We start from the raw sequence: 19,809 nt of genomic DNA, 5'->3' as shown, positions 1-19,809 counted from the left end.
CACACCACCTAGGAAGAACATGTAAGGCAATGTCAAGTCCAGAATACTCTTGCCCTCAGGATCCTAGCAACAATGAGGATGACCCTGGCATAAAATTAACGGCATCAATTAGTGGGGAGCACGGGCCAGCTTCTAATCCCCCTTCCTAACCTGCTACTCATTTGCCGTTCTCTTTTTCTTGCGTTCCTGATCCACAATTAAGGGCTTGGGCTAGATGGCCTCCAAAGCTCTTCCCACCTCAAGTGTCTGTAAGTTTTAAACCCATGGCTCAAACTTTAGCTCTAAGTTCTAAAGCCATCTAATTCAGAAATATGTCCGTTTGTATCCACTTGATTTCTCCAGAACATCAGGGCTGGTGAAACTTGACTCCATCAGAGGGGCCCTGGTGTCCGGGTGAAGTGAGGCCGGGCAGGTTTGAATGTGGAGATCAGCTGTTTTCACTCAAATATGAGATCCCTCCGCCCCCTCGCCCGGCTAGTTAGAGAAGGAGTTTTCAAAACAGGCAAGTAAAATTCCCCTGTCAGAGGAAGCTCAGAAGGCTGCCAGCCACGCCGGAGATCAGCAAGCTCAGCTCGATGGGGCGGTTTGGGATGGCAACCTCGTGGACGATAGAACGAACTTTTCAGAACTTGGTTCTTCACTGTGTCAGCTCCCCACCCCTCGCTATTGCAGCGCTTCAGGGATTAAAAAAGGCTGGCTGTGAGGCAGCAGGGAGCGCTCCACAGAGCCCTGAATGCCCAGCCCAGCCCAGCCCAGCGACCGGTCCTCGGGCAGCATCCTGTGCCAGCCCTTCACAGCAGCATCTCACCCTGCTGTGCTGCAGAAGTGTTCTGGGTCTGCAGACCCTGCTGTTCCTCCCTGAAACTGACCACAGAAACTCAGTGGTCTGTGGGACAGGTGCTTCCCACATCCGTGACATGTGAGCGAGTCCACTGTGTCACAGGTCACACCTGCCCGCCGTGCCTCTTTGGTGGCCAGACTCGATTTCTCCAGTCGCATTTGCCCCATGTGGCCTGGGACCTGTGGGCTGGAAGGGCAGCTGCGTGCACACTGGCTCTTGGACAGGCTAAGAGACGACCATCCAGCCATCCATCTTCCACTGCACTAACACCCCCTCTCCCTCCAGTCAATATGTCTCTCTCCGATGGGAAAGTTAATAAATTTTGCTCTAGATTAAAAGTATTGATCATTTCATTTGTAAACGATAAATAAAAAGGGGGAACTTTTCATTGCACCAGGGGTAGCGTCTGGTGTATTTTGCCGGTGAAATTGCGCTAGCCGATGGGGGGGTGGGCTTCTCATATGCATTCTGGCCGGCCAGCTGCATTGATTTCCTATTAGTCTCCCCAGCACCACCCAGTAACACATCATTTCAGCACCTGCTATTAATGGTCTTTTGATAAATAATCACTTGTAAGTCAATAAATTTTTATTAAACAGTGTGGCTCTTTGATTTATTAAAATCCGACCGTGTTTGTCTGGGAGAAAAGGGATGCTGAATTGAAGTGGAGGTTTTCATACATCTTCCTGACGCCGAGCAGTCACCGCACACTCCAGAGAAAAACAATTGCATTTTAACAGAAACAAAACAGCCGAGTTTGGAACTTGGGCCCGGGGAAACTTTATCTTCGTCAGTCTGATCCTTACTCTACAGGGAGCAGCCGCAGGCCCGAGGGCGCCGCGTCAAGAACTTTGTGCTTGCTTCCGAGAGCAGTGAGGTACCTGGGCTGGGCCCTTCACTGGCATTGTGGGTAGCACCGAGCCTGGGCGGTGTCACAGGCAGAGAGCCACACCTGGAGGGGGCACCCTTGGCAAGTGGGCATCTGGGATCTGTGAGAAGAGTTGGATGGTGGGGACTGTTCGCTTCCATCCCCGGCCGGGTCTCCAGAGTCACATTGTGTGGCAAGAAGTGCCGAGAGATAGTTTATATCTTGTGGAGATCTTGGCTGTATGGATGATTTTTAAAAGCGGGCCAATAGCCGAAGCAGCTGGAAATCTCTTTGTGTGGACTTGCCATTGGCATAAAATTTGCTGTATAGCATTTGACAAGTTTTCTTCGAGACTAAGATGGCTCCAAACGGATTGTTGTGTACAGAGAGGCCCAAACACTGAATACAGAAGCAGAGCTCCCAGCCCAAAAGGAAGTAGGGGAAAGGAGGAAAATCTGGCTAGTAAAACACTTTGATTAAAACTCACAGTTGGAACTCCTTGACCCTGGCCTCTAACTGCTGTGACTCCTTTTCCATGCCTATTTAGTGTGACAGGTGTTAATAGGGAGGCTTACAAAGTGGGAATTGCTAGTAAGAAGTTCAGCTGAGGACTTTGATGTTCTTAAACATTTTATGTTATTTAATGTTTAGATCACACTCTTAAACATGTTTAAAATTTAATGTTTTGAACATGCTGCAAGGTTTCTCTTATTGCTTGGAGTTCCTTTTCCGTCCTGGTCTTGGTGGGGAAAGCTTCAAGGGAACCTTGAAGGCGAACAGGAAGCTAGAGAGCAGAAAACAAACGTGTGACCGTCCCAGCAAGCAGGTGAGAATAATGTGGGCTTTTAGGGGCGTGGCCCATCCTGCCCCCAAGTGCTGGAGGCTGGTCTAGCTCCCCTCGCAAGGAGCTCACAGCCTGAGCCTAAGGCTTGAGCCCAACCCCCAGGGAGGTGTAGTGGTGTGCTAGAACATGAGTATCATTTAGTATATTCTGCATTTTGGGTGTGCAAAATTCAAGTCCACTTTCAAGGTAAAACAGGAGACTTGTGAAATGTTTGACTTGGGGGCTTACCTCTCCACTTGTGAATTCCCCCTCACTTTCCTATCCACGTTCTTTCCACTCTGCTGTTAGGACTTTGGTGGTGAAGTTGGAGAAGAACCATCTTAGGGTTTCTTGAGCTCCGTGAATTTATTTCTGGTGATTCGGAGTCAAATACAGTAAACTATGGGATAGGAATGACTCAGCTTCCATTGAGGCTGCTGACAGGGGCAAAGAGAGTGAGGCTGGCACGGAGGAGTTACAAGGGACATTTGAGCCATCAGAGCAGGTATCTGCACACCTGTAGATATGGCCAGGGGAAGGTGGAGGTTGGAGGGAGTAAGGGTGGAGCCCTGAAGCTAATCCTAGAGAGCTTTGTGCGTTTCCCTGTCTTGACCCCACAGCTCTCCAAATGCATTTTCGTTGCCTTTGAATCCCTCCACATAGCACAGACTCAGCTCTGACTGGCTGGAAGGGAGGTCAGGAGAAGGTTAGCTGGTGCCTTCTCACCTCATCCCGTCCAGAGTTCTAGGCCAAGATGTTCCTTGGCTCCCCTCGCTCCCTCCTGCCCTGTTTTCAGGGTCTGGACAGACTTGTTCCTCCCTAGCTGAGAAGTGGCTCTGAAGGAGCCACCAGGGGAGGTGCCAGCCTCCTGGGGGTCTCTGGTTCCCGCCGCTGAGGTGGGCTTGGGGAAGGGCTGCCTGCACTCAGATTGATCCGCCAGCTGTGATTTGTCATTTCTCCGAGGCAGGCGCTGTTTTCTCTTGCTTCAGGAGGCCCCTTCGACACCTGCTTTATTTTTCTTCCTGCGCTGACGTGACGGGAGACAGGTGTTAAACTACTTAATCACTTTAAAATTGTTTTAATTTTCTGTTTTTTATTGATCTCTCCAGCACCAATTAATCAGCTCACTGGACCAGGCAGTTAGTACATTAAAAATTGTCAGGGAGGCCGTGCATCTTGCAAAATGTCTAAAAAATATTCGGCTAGCAAATTTCGTTTTTCTTTGGCATGCAACAGTCCTTGGCCCACAGAACTCCCACTTGCAAAGGACCCTTGCCTCTGGGGCTTGCGTCCCTGAGTATTCAGGGAACAGGAGGGACGCTGGCCAGAGGGGCTTCCTACAGGAGAAACGGAAGCAGGTGCCCTTTTCAACACTAATTTGTCACCTTTCCTTCCACTTCTGCTTTCTTCTTCCCACACAACATTGGGTCTCCTTTCCCCAAGAGCACTGGGAATTTTTGTGGAAGGGCGCACTTGCTCTGCGGCCATGTGTCTTGACCCCCACAAGGGCAGGAATTCACGGTCTGTGACTGTCCTTGCAGCCAGGCACCCCGCCCACAGCCAGATTTCCTCTCCCTGGGATGTCGGCACCTTTGATTTGTCCTTCCGATGTTGCCAAAGCCACCTCCCTGAGGCAGGGGGCCTGCTAAACTTGGTAAACTCTCTCCATTGGCAGGTGGCTCTGTGTGTCACACTGCCTTGTCCCTGGCACCCTGGTGATGAACGTGAAGTCTTTCCATGGAATGTTCTAGACAACCCCACCCCCACAGTCACCTGGTCCTGTGCTGCAAACCCTTGGCATTTATCTTTTATCACCCCTCTTGAAAATCATTTATTAACTTCTCGGCTGTACTTTCTGAATTAAATAAAAACATGGACAGAATAACCAGGAGCTTCAATATCATTTCTTAGGGATATAAATTTGGTTTCCAGTTTTCCCGTTTTGGCTTGATTTTCTATCACTTTCCAAAAGTGAGTGCCTTATTTTTTTATGTGGCAAACCAAACATCAAACAGCCTGTCTGCATGCTCCAAATTGTCTGTGCCTTCCCAGTGGGTGCCACCCTCCAGAAGCATCTCTATGCTCTTCTTCCTTCCTTCCGAGTCGCCGACTAAAGGGCATCTCATTTTACCCTCCCCCACTTCCCCACGCTGCACCACTCACACGAGCTGCCCCCCAGAGACCTCAGGCACAGCCCTTTAGAATCAGGGCAGGCAGCCCCCACCTGAGGAGGGAAGGGGCATGAGCCCCAAGTTGTGGGGACGGTGGGGGCAGGCACAGTCAGCCCCTGCATGCTGGCCCCCCCGCCTTATCTTCCCCCAGCACCCAGCCCCACCCGCTCTGTATTAATTGGTATATGATTGGACTAGGGCATATAATCTAGTATTGATTTTCTCTCTGGACGCCACAGCTTTATTTGCTCACATCTGCCTTGTGTTTAATTGGTGCTTTGCTCTGGAAACAAGAGATCTTATCGGCTTGTTTGGTTCCTTTTCCTGGGGCACACAGGCACGCACACACCCTCACACTCTCCAGTTGGCCCGGCCCAGCCCGGCCTCTCCCTGACCCACCCCCCAGCAGTGAGGCATTCCTGGGGGATAGGAGGAACACAGAGTGACCCAGAAGGCTTTCTCAGAGATTTCCTGTCTTTACACTTGACCTCATGTGCAGTGCCTGGTGTGAAAGTGTGCGTGACCATTATTAGGGAAAACGCTGGCTTTGGAGTCAGACCCAGGTTCAAATCTGCCTCGCCCCTTCCCTGTATCATGTGACCTTGAGGCTAGCCTATTGAATTTTTCTGCATTGCAGTATCATTTTTATCTGAGAAAAAGGCAAAATAGCTTCTTTGTAGGATTCTTAGAGAATCTCTGTCAATCATCACACACAGTAGCTGGCACTTAGTAGGTGCTCAGTAAACAGCAGCTCCTTGACCAATAACATTGTACCCTTCAACCTACATGCACTGACTGCCTGGTGTGAGAGATCATAGCCCAGTGTACGGGAGAGAAAACGGAGTCATCTGTGGCCACCTTCGTCCATGCAGGGTGAGGGAAGCATGTCCAGTAAGGCTCACAGTCCTGTGAGAATCTCTGACGCCAAAGCACTGCTGTCACCACTCACCTTGTCTGAGGCTGGGAATGTCTCCTGTGCTCTCCCTGCACCTGAGAACTCACTCTCAGCTGGGCTTCTTCTGTCACCCGGCATCCCATCCAGCACAGCCCCAGGCCGGCACCTGTGTTTCGAGGTTTTGTTTTTCTTGCCTCTGACTATGGTCCTGCATTTGGGCTGGTCCACCCTGGGCTCTTTGTAGCAAAGGGAAGAGGTAAAGGCCAGAGGTAAACACTAATTTCCTATTGACACAACATTAATTCTCTGGCTTGGACAGGTGAATGTGCTTTCACTCACTTTGCCAAGATTAATGATGTTTGTTTGCCTGCTGGGAGGCCCTAATGAGGGGCTTTGGAACGCATGCCTTCTGGGTTGGCTGTGGGGAAAGAGGCATGATCCGGCCTCTTCCACCATATCCAGCATCGTTGTCCCTGTCCGGGTGTTGGTGCCTTCCCCTGGAAGAAACGGGGTGAGCGAATTATTGGTTAAAGAATGGGAACTATTTGTGTCATGGGGTTATTACTGACAAGGAGACCTTCTCAACAGACCTGCACATGGGTCTGGGGTCAGCCCACCCCTCCCCTGCCTTTCACCTGAAGCTCTCTTCTCACTTGCCCCATTTGTACCCAAGGGGGTCGTCAAAGGGAGGGTCAGCCTTTGGCTCATTGCTCTGAAGAGTAACAAATAGTACAGGACAGGACAGGGCCTCTGAGGTGGGGCCGCAGGCACAGGAGCATCAGGACAACAGAGGATGCCTGATGACGCGAGGGGAGCTATGTAAGTGATGTGGTAACTAGACTGGAACCGAGCAGCTTCTGTCTGAGACTCTGCAGACTCAGCACAGCTTAAATAGGGCAAGAAGGAGCCCTACAGCTCTACCCTTCTGGGCAGCAGGCCGAGGCAGATGGGGGCGGGGGGTGGACGTGGGGGGCTGCTGGGGTGGAGCCACTCCTGTCCAAGCTGCTGCAGATCTGTGCACTGTCAGGGGCTCTGGAGACTTCCTCACCATTGTGGGTGGGGCGGGCAGACCAGTCCATCTCTGCTAAGGCAGCCTGGCCCACTCACCCTCCAAGAAGTGGGAGAGGCAGTCCCTGTGAGAGCCAGGTGCTGCTCTCTTCTGGAATTTGAGCAAGACTCAGAACTAAGAAACACTGAGGAGGGGAGGAATCGCTTAATCCAGTCCGTACTGTCACTAAGGATGGTCCATTCATTGCAGCATGGCCATCTGAGCTGAGACGGGGAAGCTGTGGAGGAAAGGGAGGAAAAGGGTAGGACCCAGCTCTCAGGCCACAGGTGAGAGGGAAGGAACTCCTGAGAGTTCGAACCCAGGCAGCTCCCTTTGTCCATGTTGCCAGCCCTCTGGCAGGACCAGCCTAGAAGCAAACCACAGGATTAAAGGGAAAAAAATTTTTTTTTACTCTGTTAGTGTTCTTTCTGTTATAAATTATAGAAACCCAATTCAACTAGACTCAAGACAAAAGGGTATTGTCTCCTGAAAAGGCTAGGGGCAGATGAGGCCTGGCTGAGTTTGGGCCTGACACAGTGAAACCCATTCAGTCCTGCTCTCCCGCCAACTCTCAGCCCTAGTTCTCCCCCGGGGTTGGCTCCCTTCTCAGGGAGGCAAGATGGCCGCAGCAGCCAGAAACAGCTCAGGTAGGGAGGTGAGACAGGTAGATCTGAGAACAACCTGGGTCCCTACTCATTGGCTGGGACTGAGCCTCAGGCCCATCCCGGAACCAATCTATCACATGACCAGAGAGGTGGCCTTCACTGATTGGCTTAGGACTGTGTCACTCATATACATGAGCCTGGTGATGGAGGTGTGGTCAGCCCGCCCACACTAGATCAATCAAACAAGGCAGGAGGGTTGTTTTTCCGCAGTAACATCAGAAAACAGTACCAGAAAAAGGCAAGGATCAGTGCCAGGCAAGGCCAAACCACAGAAGTGCTGTGCCCTTTTACTTCTGGCAGTGAGCATAGACGCTGCCATTCACGGAGCTTTACAGCTATCCTGCACCTGGCCGACCACCACTCTTGCCCTGGATCTTCCCACCTTGGCATGTGATGGTCCCAGCTAAAGCAGTGTTAGAACTGTAAGCTTTCTTTTCCAGAACACGGCAGCAATGGTTTAGGAAATTTGTTAGAGCCGGGTCTCTCCCAGGAGCCCTTGACGGTTTGATTACGTTAGACCTTCTCGCAAGTATCACAGCCACAGAAACGATTCGGCAGCAGGAGGCCTGACGGGTCCTGCCATCTCTCCCTCTTTCGTTGTGAAGAAGATCCAGACCGTTTGCAGCTTTCCTTCCATCCCTGCCGCCTCCGGCTATTTGAATCTTTGTCACTGGGAAAGAGGAACCGTGACAGAACCCAATGCAGGTCATTATGAATAACTCCAAAGCGGGTAGGGAGAGCTGAAATGTGGGTTTAAATCGAGTTGGACTTCTGAAACCACTATCTGTCAAATTTGTCCACTCCAGTGCCCCAGGGCATTTGTTCTCCAGACACATCCCAGGGACACACCTCTCCCAACAGAGTCAGAAGATCCAGAAGGGTCCTGGGAATCTGTATGCCTGACAAATCCTATGTCAGGCAAGCTTGGGAAACTGCTTCAGTGAACATCTTCCCTGGCTGTGTCATATCTGCCCCTTCTAGAGGCACTGGCAGTCAATTGCGAAGCAGCAGAAACCACCCCAAGAAGAATGATGTTTGCTGTAGTTGTGTACTACAATGCATTTGATCAGTGTGTCTTTGATTCGAGGACTTCATCTGGTCCTTTTGTGTCCTCTATAGATTTCAGGTCTTCACACACTGAGGAGGAGACACAGCCTGCACTTAGAAGACAAGAAGTTTTGATCTTGAATAGATCTCAGTTTCCTCATATGCAAAATGGAGATAAAATCTGATGGCCAGTCTATCAGAGAATCAAATGAAATAATGTATGTGCAACTGTATGGAATGCCATAGTGACTTTGATATTATTGTATTATTGTTTCAAATGGGGATTCAGTTATTGTTTTCCTTTCAAATTCTATAAATTCTAATTTTTAGGTCATATAGTTTCAGTGAGTGATTCTTACCAATGAGGGTTGCCTTTATTCTAGTGATTCTTTAAAAAAAATTTTTTTTTTTTTTTAGAAAGAGAGAGACAGCACGTGGAGGGGAGAGGGGCAAAGGAAGAGGGGAGGGGAATCTGAAGCAGGCTCCATGCTCCATGCGGAACCCCACATGGGCCAGTCCCAAGATCTTGGGATCACGACCTGAGCCAAAATCAAGAGTCGGACACTCAACTGACTGAGCCACTCAGATGCCCCTCTAGGGCTCCTTCTTATATGATAAAAGATATAATGCTTTTGATGAGATATGGTGTCTCATGGGTCAACAGAGAATTTCATTATTGTTAATGTACATTGCCATTAATTAAATTCTCTCTGGGACACCTGGGCGGCTCAGTTGGTTGAGCATCCAACTTCAGCTCAGGTCATGATCTCACACTCCTGAGTTGGAGCCCCACATCGGGCTCTGTGCTGATAGCTCAAAGCCTGGAGCCTGCTTCGGATTCTGTGTCTCCCTCTCTCTGCCCCTCCCCCGCTCGCACCCTATCTCTCTCTCTCTCTCTCTCTCAAAATAAATAAACATAATAAAAATTTTTTAAATAAATAAATAAACTCTCTCTAATCCTTAACCGCTGCCTCCTCAGAGTCCCTCTTTCCTTTGAAGACATTCCTCACACCACTAAAGCATTGCGTTCCCTTTCTTTCTCAGCAGCTGGTCTCCTTCTAGACTGAGCATCAGGAGGCTAGGGGGCTTGTCCCCTGTTGGGATTCCCAGCAACAGGTAAAAAGCAGATCTCAAATGTTGACTTTATGGACTTTAATTTATAACACATGTAATCCTAGTTTTCTTTTTAAACAGTTCACAGCCCAGACTTAATTCAAATGGCCCCTCTCTCTTTCCCCTTTTATGTTAGTTAAGAGTGGAAGCTCCAGAGTCAGCCTGACTGCCTTACGTTGTGTAACCTAAGGCAAGTTACTTAACTTCTCTGGGTCCCAATGTCCTTGGCTATAAAATGGGTACAGTAACAGTGTTAATTTCATGTGAGGGTTTTTGTTTGTTTGTTTTTTTGACAATGAAATGAGAAAAGCCCCTGGAACAGCTCATGGAACCATGAATGTTTAATGAATGTTAGCAGGAAGCAACCGCGGGAGCGGTGGTGGATGTGGTCAGTGCAGTGAGAGGCAGAGCATGATGTTGAAATTGAGTATCAGTATACTCACTACTGAGTATCCATGGACTTGGGATCTATCAGTTCATTTCTCTGCCTCAGTTTCTTCATCTGGAAAATGGGGATGCTAAATTATACATGGCTGTTGGAGACAAATGAGGGGATGTGAGTAAAGCATTTAGAATGGGTCCCTTTCATAGAAGGTGCTGGAGTTTTCTGCAGAATAGGGAACAAACAAATGTCTCTTTGGCATCCTGGCGTGATGCCAATGCTCTTGGCCTGGGGACAAGGTGATCACAGGGGTTTCTTTAGCCTCATTCCCATGACGTCTGCCTCCCGAATGACAGAAGTCCTTCCTACCACAGGCTTGTACTAAACTCCTCCTTAAACTCCCAACCCACCCTCTGAACCAAGTTGAAAAGACATGATCCAATAATCAGAACAGCACATCTTTATTTGATACCATTTTGTTTATCCGAGCATCATCAGAGAGTGAACTGTTCTAAGCAAAATCATATCCCGGTGAAAATTCTTCTAAAATATTCTGCTCTTCTGGCCACATTCTGCAGAACAAGAAGGACACAGCTTAATCCTTCTTATGGCTCTGGGACATCGTTATGAACATGAACCACAGTGCTGTCTTCTAAGACCTGGGACCTAAGTCGGGTTTAATGCCCACAGAGGGCTCTGCTCTGAAATCCCGTGTCTCCTTGTCAGCTGCTCTCACAGTTGCCAGCCTGCATCTCGGCTCTAGTCGTGCAGCTGAGGGGCTCCAGCCCTGCCTGGGGAAGTGGTGGTAGCCCCCTCTGGTAGCTACTTCCTTGTCCTTGGAACTTCAGAAAAGTTTTGCTCCCAATCGGGTCACAAGTGCTGTGACTATACCCAGACTCCTCTATATCCATTGAACAACCTTTTATGGAGCACCCAATTTGGACCAGACTCTGCTCTGAGAAGAGAAGTGTTATGCACACACATTCCACAGTCATACCCACTCTGGACCCTCTCACACTGTGGCGTGCATGGTGTGTATAGGAGCCAGATATGGGGATCTGGAAAAGATGCAGATTCTGGAAGGGGTCTGCGTTTCTAACAAGTTCCCAGGGGAGGCCGCTGCTGGTGCTCAGACCATGTCTTAGAGGAGCAAGGCTTTCCAGCAGAACTGACAGATCCAGACCCATCAGGGGATAGGCAGGCCAGGTAACCAGGAGCCCAGGCACACAGAAGCCCTGGGAAGCGGTGGGAATCCCTCACTGCACCAGGCTTGCTCTGCCTAGAGGCCAGCTAACATTTCTCTAAAAGCACTGTCTGTCCCTGAAGAAACACATCTATCTGCAAACTGAATTTGGCCCTCCACTTCCGGTAGCACCCTTCCTGGGAGTCCAGATCTCAGGCAGTTTGCCAGTAAATGAATCTAATCACACACAAGTCCTTCTATAGCTGCCCAGATAGCAGGTGACCGGCTGGGGCTGGATGACTGACAGGAGTATGTAGCTGGTCCCTTGTTGAGAAGACCTGCTTAGCGATGGCTCTGGCACTCCCTGGAGGCATGAATTTGAGGAGGAAGGAGAGAGCATGAGCAGACTCCTATTTCAGTGCCCAGGCTGTCCTGTGCATTGTACGTGATTTCCTCTAATCATCTCCTCAGCCTTGCAGAGTGGGTTGTCAGCCTCACCTTACAGATGAGGAAACCGGATTTCAAGAGCTTAACTAACTCGGTCACAATGACCTACCTACTGGTTGGTGACATGGGGACTGTCAGCTTCCAAAGCCCTCTTTGGATAATGTAACATGTACTGTTGAGTCACACTCATTAGCTCTGATCTCACAGACCCCCTGCAAGGTCTGCATGATCATTCCTGTCTCACAGATGAGTATACAGAGGCCCAGAGGCTGAGCAACTCACCCCATGACATTGAGTGGTGGAGCCAGCATGTGGGCCCAGATGTAACTGAACACAGTCCCCTATGCTATGCTGCAAGAAAAGAGTCGGGTCAACTGGTGTCCAGCCTCAGCCCCACAGGTGGCCAGAGTATGAAGAGGGGTTACCAGGAGTGGGATTCCAGGGCCCCATCTTGTTTTTAATCACAGTGATCAGGATGTGGCCATTCTCAACCTGGTAAGACACTCTCACCCTGCTACTTGTACCCAGCCCGGCTGAGACATGTCCTGTATGTGTCCTTCTAACTTTGGGGACCACAGGTAGGAGGGCTGTGGCAGAATCTGTGCCTGCCTGTTAGAACCTACTGGGCTGCCCATCAGAGCAGGGCTCTGTGGCTATTGGAAGCATAGGATTTAATTTCTTTCTCCTTGTCTCATCCCTGAAGAGTTTGTGATGTTGATGCAAGAAGCACGAGTTTCTAAAATAACTGGATTTTTGTTTAACTCAGGATGTTCAAGAAATCCCTTTTGTAACTGGGTATCACGTGTCTAGGGCTTAGGATTTCTTTATGATACATGAAGTACCACAGCCTTGAGTGCTCCCCAGCAAGACACATGCGCGGGCATGTGCGCACAAGCGCGCACACACACACACACACATCTGCAGAGGACAAAACTTATTCCAAATTCCCCTCAGGAATCCGGGCCATCCAGCTTGGGCTATTCTCCCATTTCAAAGCAATGGGAGGCAGTACCTCTGCCTGGCTTGGTTCCCCTGCTCAGGTGGCCCACGGCAGCAGGAATGAGGTAGGGGAGACGGCTGGAACGATGGAGGCTTTGAGCTAGAAAGTTCCAATGGCAGGCGTCCCAGAACTTCAAGATTGGAGAAGATTTTGATTAGCTCAGCAAATGTCTCCCGGGGCTGCAGGGGCGGGGTGGGGTGGGCGGTAGGGAGGGAACACATTCCCCAGGCTTGACTTAATACTGAACCCAGACAATTTGAATCAGACCTGAAAGAATTACAGTGATCGGAGAGCCGTTAGGATTATAATTTGCTTACCAAAAAAAGCAAACCAGCACAATGTTTTGAGTCACTGGCTTCTTCCTCCCCACCTGCTTCATGACTTCGCACCGGGATTAGGTTGGCGGCCACTTCCAGCCTGCAGGCCCTGCACTCTCCTCAAAGTGCTCAGGAAACTGTGCTGTGCCTGGCTCCTGGGGTCCGCGGCAGTTTTCGTTTTGGGGTCTGTGCTGAGTGAATCCTCGGGTCCTCCCAGGGTGCCATCGTGCCTGCCGCAGCCTGGCTGCAGGGCCCCACTCAGGACACATGTGCCAGTGGAGGGCTCCTCAACGCAGCCTGTGGCCAGGAGCACACAGAGATGGTGCTCAGTTCTTAGAAGCTGCCTTGCTTCCTTCCCACCTTATGTCGAGGGACACTGAGCGTGGGCATCATTCTGGACTGAGGGTTAGAGCTTAAAAGCATTATGTTCTTGTCAGTAACGCCCGGTCTCTGGGTCCATTAGGGTTACTACAAAAGGTTAGAGCTTCAGTTTCCCAGAGGTCCTAGCTGAGGTCTTCCTCCTATTCTCGTTCCCACTCCAAGCTGATTCCACTAACCAGAGTCTCAGGCCCCGGGGGGCCAAGGGACTTGGGACTGCAGAGAGGCAGATGACTAGCTACCCGGGCAGTTGTGGGTGTTTGCATGGATCATTAAAGTTGGAAGGGTCCTGAAAGCCCACCTCGTTTTAGTCTCTCACGTTATAGGCTTTGTGAAAAGGCTTTGAAGGGCTGCGCCTGGGGCAGCCTTAGAATCAACTCTCAGGTTGCTTTGTCCCCCTTCTGTGACTTGGCTTAGATCACTTCTGAGCCTCAGTTTCCTCATTCATGTAATGAGGCTACGCTAATGCCTACCTCCTGGGTTTCTTGTGAGGGCAAATGTAATCGGGCCTTCGATGTGGGAGAAATTAGTAGGTAGGTGTTCAGTTAATGTCAGTGCTTCTGTTCTCTCCCCCTTGATCTTTTCCTCATGGAACCTAGTTCCTCAAACAGTTCATTTCTCCCCGAGAGGCTATGAATTCCAGGAGGCCAGGAACTCCATTAAAGTCTTGGGTTCCCCCCACCCCCACCCCCGCACTTATGACAGTGCCTGGCATTGACCAATGAGATTCCCAATTGACCGGTGTTGTGCAAGGGAGCAGGCAGCCCTGCCTTCAGGGAGGAGGGCCTCTCACAGCTGGCTTGGCTGGGACTCCGCGGCCGGTTTCACAGAAGCACACGAGCCACGGGGAGGTTTCTGGGACTTTAATTTTTACTCTTTATTTTTTAAAAGCCAGTAAAGATGGGCAAACGCTCGGTCCCTTTTGGGCTGCACTCCTCCCCGCCCGCCTCCCCCAGCCCCTCCCACCTGCCGGCTGCTCAGCATCACCTGGGCTGAAAAACACCACCCCGCTGGACAGTGCCCTCCACTGCGCAGGCTCCAGCGCCTGCCGCGGAGCGGTCTCAGGAAAGGAAGGGCCCGGGGCCGGGGAGAGGTGGGGTGGTCCTGCAGCCCCTCCCTGCAGGGGCCTCTCCCTTCCTGCGTGGGGTACCCCAGTTGGAGAAGCCGGGGGTTCTGAAGTCCCTTCCAGCCCTGCCATCCCTTCCCTCTCCGCGGGTGATCTTGCCCTTGTATCAGCACCGAGGGCAGCCCAAGGGGGCGGCTCTGGGGTGCAGCACCGACCCCTAGGATTCTCTCAACTTTTCTCTGCCTCTTCCTCTCTCTTTCCCAGCCGGGGTGGTGGGGGTGGGGTGGGGGTGGGGTTCTAGTCGCTCCCTCTTCTGGGGGAATCCCCACTGAGGGCAAAGTGGACAAAGGAGACCAGGAGAACCTTTCCTTCCAGGGGTGTGATCCTTGAGTTAGGATGTCAGAGGCGTTTCTTCTTCGCTGGGACCCACTTCCCCTCCCGGAGGTGGATTTCCTCCAGTCCAGGTCCTGTATTTAGTTCTGGCCTCTCAAGTGGGATCCTTCCTGTGCCAAGGTCTGAGGAGGGAATCCGGACGTGCTATCTTTTCTTCTGCAGTCGGCCAGTAGCCCATCTGGACCCAGCACCCTGGTCTCCCAACTCCGAGGGCAGAAGGGAGACCTCTGCCCAGGCCTACTGTCTCCCTGGGGGTGCCCCCCCCCCCGCCCCGCCAGCCGAATCACAGTGGCACGTCTGGGACCCCACAGCCAGTTTCCTGGCTCTGGAGCCAGGTCGCTTCCATCCACCTGTGCGCTCACGAGTTTGCGGGGTTGGCAGGTCAAGGCCTGGGCCCCCAGAGGTGCAGAAAGGCCCAGAGGTGCCAGAGCTCGGGCCGCGTTTGTACCTCCCTCCTCCCTCAGCTAGACCGGCCCCCTTCACCACCACCTCCGCCCCCGGTCCTCCCCCTTCTCTCCCTCCCCCCCTCCCTCCACGTCGGCGCCGGGGGAGCCCTCGGCCCTGGGACCCCCCCACCCCACCCGCAGGGCAGGGGAGGGGCTGCGGTCGGGCCTCCGCTGAGACGCGGGGGTGGGGGCGGGCGAGGGGGGCGTCACACGCTGTGCGCGCCCAGGCTGAGCACCGAGAAGGCCGCACGGTGCTTGCGCAGCAGCAGCCGGATCTTCTCGTCGTCCGAGTCGGGGTCCAGCGGCTTGTTGTACTCGTCGTCCTCGTTCTCCGAGGCCGCGCGCTCCCCACCCGCGCCTGCACCGCCCGGGGCCCGAGGCGTGGAGGACGAGGGCTCCAGCGCGCTCTTCTTCCGCCACTTGGTCCTTCGGTTCTGGAACCACACCTGGGAGGAGAAGGAGCCCGAGCGTCGTGCGCACACAGCACACACAGGGTCCCCCTCCAGGAGGTGACTCCACTCAGCGGCAAGGACATTCGATCCTTATTTTTATAGTATAGTAAAATAAATGGCTCAGTAAAAGAACAGGTTGTAATATTCACACCGTTTTCAGCAGCCCTTTCTGCTAAGCTCTAGCCCTCCCTGCGGTGTATTTTCCTTCTCCTTTGCCACGCGGGGCACTTGGATGGAAGAAGCCGAAATGGCCAGGCATTCAGTAGGTGCTCAAAAGTCATCCCTTCTTCAGTTTCATAGACCCTCACTGAACTTCTGAATAATTTCTCTCTAATTACAAAAATAACATATTTTCATTGCTTACAATAGTTGAAGAGTGCAAAAAAGTACCTACAGAAACAGAAAAATGTGCAAGAAGACCACATTTTTCTCTCCACTTCCATTCAACAGACCAGGAGACTGCAGAAGTAGGTGACTGGAGATGCTAGTGGAACCCAGACCTGGGGCCCAACCTGCCCCTGTACTTCCCTCCTCTACCCTTGAATTCGTCACCATGTCACAGCGTGGAGCAGTTGTGACATATCTCAAAGCTTTCTTTTTGGGGGAGCCCCCACCCAAAGTCTCTCAGGAGAGATCTAACATCAAAGTTGCCCTCTGGGAGCCTGGTGGCAGGAGCCTGTTTACTGACTTCAGACTCTGTGGCACGTATTGTGAGCATGGCCACTGCATCTGGCTCGGAGGCTTCCTACACCAGATATCCCATCTGAGCTTCATTTGGGTGGCCCTGGGAGGAGGCGTTATCTTTATTGGCAAACCAAGGCTAGCTCCTTCTGCTAGCCAATGCAGCAAGACCAAATCCAGCCCTAACATGGCTCAGAGGCTGACTCCTGATCTGGGCCAGAGGCTGCCATCAGGTCTTGAAATTTCTTCTGGTCAATGCAGTACAGAGGAGGGGAAAGCATTAGGTTGGTGCCCCTTGGATCTGGGCTTGATCCCCAACTCTGCACTTAACAGCCAGGTGACCTTGAGCAAGGGGCTCAGCTGAGATAGTTTCTTCATGTGTAAAGTGGGTAAGAAAACCTACATCAAGGGTGCTTTATGGATTAAATGGGGTCCTACACTCAAGGCTCTCATAACAGAGAGCAGTATTGACAGCCTTTTTTTTTTTTTTTTTTTTTTTTGTGATGGTAATTATCACCATCTCCAGGGTTAGGTGGGCAGGCAGTGCCCAAACAGCAGGAGAGCCAGGAGTTGCTGGGAGAGTGAGGCTGCCTCTCTTCCACTCTGTGGCATCCTGTCCTGGCAGGCTGCTCCCTGCAAGGCAGACACCTTCTCCCGCACAGACTCACCTTGACCTGCGACTCGGTCATCCCCAGTGAGTATGCCAGCCGTGCCCTCTCAGGGCCAGCCAGGTACTTGGTCTGTTCAAAGGTCTTCTCCAGGGCAAAGATCTGATGTCCCGTGAAGGTGGGCCGGGTGTGCTTTTTCTTGTGGATGCTGTCGCTCAGGGGGTCCGGGGCTGGTGGGAGGGAGAAAGTATGTGGTTAGTGGGATGAGCAGGGGGTCCCAGCCCTGTCCTGAATCTCCCACTGGGCAAGCTCCTTTGCAGAGAAGCCACTGAGATTGTGGGGGCGTCGTGACACTACTAACCAAGCAGCATTCCTGGCGTTCTGACAATAGTGACTGTGGCCTCTGCTGTGTCTGGATGGATAGGGACCTCCAGAAGGCACCTGCCCCAGTCTATAGCATCTTAGGGGACAGAGGGAGCTTAAAACCTGCCCTGGTCTCATTCCTTGCTGTGTAATGTTTTCACTACTCAATAGGACTTTCTTCCCAGTCTCAGCGACACCAGGAAAGAGACCAGGCACCTTCCACCAACAATCGGGGCCCCAGGGGGTCTGGGAATTCCTCACTCCCTAATTCCCTGCTCTGGAGATCCCATTTTCTAGGTTTCTGAGAAAACCAAAGCCTTAAGCCCCAAGTTACTGCTCTCCCTTGTCATCAGGCCTAGAAGTCATGTGGCCTCAACCACACCTGAAGAGTTTGTAAGGAGGCTCAAGCCCCTGACCCCACCCAGCTAGGGCAGCTGTTCAGGCAGGAGCTGGGCTGGAGGGCTTCGGGGCTCAGGGGAAGCAGAAGGCCCACCTGTCGGGCCTTGTTCAGTGCAGCCCGACAGCCCATGTCACGCCTCCTCATGTTACAGGTGGGGAAACTGAGGCACCAAAAGGGGAAGAGACCTCCCAAGAGACCATCATCTGCAGTTCTCTCTCTCTTTGTGTTAATTCAACCACTGACTCAGATATTTTCCTGTGTGTGGCTATGCACTTGGGATTGAAGAGTAGGGATGTGGAGAGACAGTGTGTGGTGGGGGGAGGGGACGATGGAGGTGTGAGGGACGGAGGCCTAAAGTATCCCCGAAACCACTTCCAAGAGATGAGGTCTTCGCCCGCATGGAGCTCTCCATGTTTCAGGTTGAGTCAGAGGTGGGCGGTCAGGCAGTGTGACCGCCTGGAAAGGCATAGCAGATGGGGAGGCCGGTGCCCTTTGGTGGGGAGGGGGGTTCCTTGGTGGGCCCCAAGCTTCTACTGCAGTGGGGCAGCCCCGGCGTTAGAGAGAAGTGCAGGTTCCCTCCGCCTCTGCCCCTGCCTGATCCTGGCTGGGCCTCCGTGGCCCAAAGATGGCTCCTTCAGCCACCGTCACCCTCCCTGCCTCCCAGGTGAGCCTCACCTGCCTGTGCACGACCTGCCACCCCCTCCTGGCCCTGACTGGCATCGCGGGGGCCCTGCACCAGTCCTCTGAAAACAGGTCTGCGGATGGCAGGGCAAGGAGACCCCCCACAACAACTAGAGCCAAGTCTGGCTTGACTCAGCGCCTGATCCTGGAGTCTGGGCTGTTCTCGCTGCTCCTGTTGACATAAGCCCTGCGGAGGACGGTGGGAAGCCGGCCCCCTTGAACACAGGCAAGACCAAGATGGGGTCAGAGTGCAGCCTGTGTCCCTGAATGGTGTCAGGGCATGCGTGGGCTCTCTGGGAAGGTGATGCTGCAGCAGCTTCTCACTGGGGACTGCACTTGCTTGCTTTGGATGAAGAAGTGACATGGACTCCCAGTGGGAGAAGGAAGGTGAGCTACCAGCCGGACCCTGCACAGGGCAAATGTAGGCTATCTGGCCTTCTCCAGACCTGGAGACCCCCAGGTTCCCTAGGAGGGCGGCTGAGACAGCAGCTGGTAAGGGTGGGGGTGAGGGGTGTGGCACCTGCCGGGAGGGGGTGGGCCAGGGAGGGGACAAGTCATTCCTGCACTGAGGTGGGACGTGGATCCAGGTGTCTGATGGCTGAGGAGAGGTGGACAGCAGGTATGGACCACCCCGTGAGTGTTCCCTGCCCACACCTCCTCCTGCCCTGATCCTGCGGTGCCCACCGCCTGCCTGCCCGGGGTGGGGGTGGAGCCTTGCCCTGTACTCACTGTTGCCGCACTGCCGCCCGCCTCGCCAGTCCTGGCCCGTGTCCGCCCAGCAGTTCCGGGTCCGGGTGGGGTACTCACTGCCAGCTTTGGGAAAATTCCCCACCTGGGGTCCATAGTAGACCCCCTGGGAGCCAAGTCCACCAAAGCCTGCCACGTGAGGGTAGCTGGAGAGGAGGCCGCTGTTCGGCGTGGCCACAGGTCTGCTCAGGATGTCTGTGATCCCATGGGGGGTCCCGGCGGCCAGCTGGGGGCCCAGCCCCGGAGGGCTGAGCTTGTAGAAGGAGTTCTGCACCGAGTACTGGCACACGGGGGCCTTCATCTCCGAGAACTGGGCCAGTGGCGTGTTGTTCAGCAGGAATGTGCCCTGCAGGTTGGACTCCATGATCTTCGGGTTGGGGTGAGGGGAGGTGAGAAGCCCAAATCCAGGCCCCTAAAGCCAGAGACCCCAAGCTCTGACCCAGAAGCCCATGGCAGGTTTGAAAGGTCAAAAGCGGCCGAGCCCCAGATTGCCCTCCCACCTAAGATATCCGGCCCAGCCCTGGCCTGGGGACCTGGCACCTGCGTCAGCTCCTCGGAAGTCAGGTGCTCCTGGGGCAGGTGAGAGGCCTCACCAGCGCCCCTTCCCTCTCTGTCTGTCCTGGAGAAAGGCGGCTCCCCACGCCTCAGCTCAGACCCCTTCTCTGCCTCTGAGTCTGGGGACCCTCCATGAGAAGTTTTAAGTTCAGAGAAGCAACATTTCCCTGATAAAGATATGGCCCATTAGAATACAGACCGGAGACTGGCTGAGCTATGAGAGGCGCGGCGCCATTGGT

General features: G+C 52.8%; 1 protein-coding gene and 1 long non-coding RNA gene across 2 annotated transcripts; one reads left to right on the top strand and one right to left on the bottom strand.

Moving 5' to 3' along the window:
• The first annotated feature begins 11,786 nt into the window (after window positions 1-11,786).
• On the top strand, window positions 11,787-16,885 carry LOC122237623. Its single transcript, XR_006216208.1, has 3 exons — window positions 11,787-11,978; window positions 15,905-16,002; window positions 16,743-16,885. It is a non-coding gene; the product is annotated as an uncharacterized LOC122237623 (long non-coding RNA).
• NKX6-3 (NK6 homeobox 3) lies at window positions 15,290-19,379 on the bottom strand. The gene is made up of 3 exons (XM_042982657.1): window positions 18,998-19,379; window positions 16,885-17,054; window positions 15,290-15,529 (listed from the first exon to the last, which is right to left on the bottom strand). The coding sequence occupies exons 1-3, from the start codon at window positions 19,377-19,379 to the stop codon at window positions 15,290-15,292; spliced, it is 792 nt and encodes a 263-aa protein (XP_042838591.1).
• Window positions 19,380-19,809: the final 430 nt, after the last annotated feature.

The sequence above is a fragment of the Panthera tigris genome, chromosome B1, assembly GCF_018350195.1.
Source record: "Panthera tigris isolate Pti1 chromosome B1, P.tigris_Pti1_mat1.1, whole genome shotgun sequence".
NCBI classification, from domain to species: Eukaryota; Metazoa; Chordata; class Mammalia; order Carnivora; family Felidae; genus Panthera; species Panthera tigris.
Note: the sequence above shows the minus strand (reverse complement) of the source record. Positions and strands in the feature narration are given on the sequence as shown.

Bases quoted from the DNA above. Each gene is read 5' to 3' on its own strand.
- NKX6-3 (XM_042982657.1), bottom strand. From the start codon at position 19,379: ATGGAGTCCAACCTGCAGGGCACATTCCTGCTGAACAACACGCCACTG. The intron at 17,055-18,997 runs GTGAGTACAGGG...CCCTCCCACCAG, and splicing joins CGGGCGGCAGTGCGGCAACA to CCCCGGACCCCCTGAGCGAC. The intron at 15,530-16,884 runs GTGAGTCTGTGC...TTCTCCTCCCAG, and splicing joins TGACCGAGTCGCAGGTCAAG to GTGTGGTTCCAGAACCGAAG.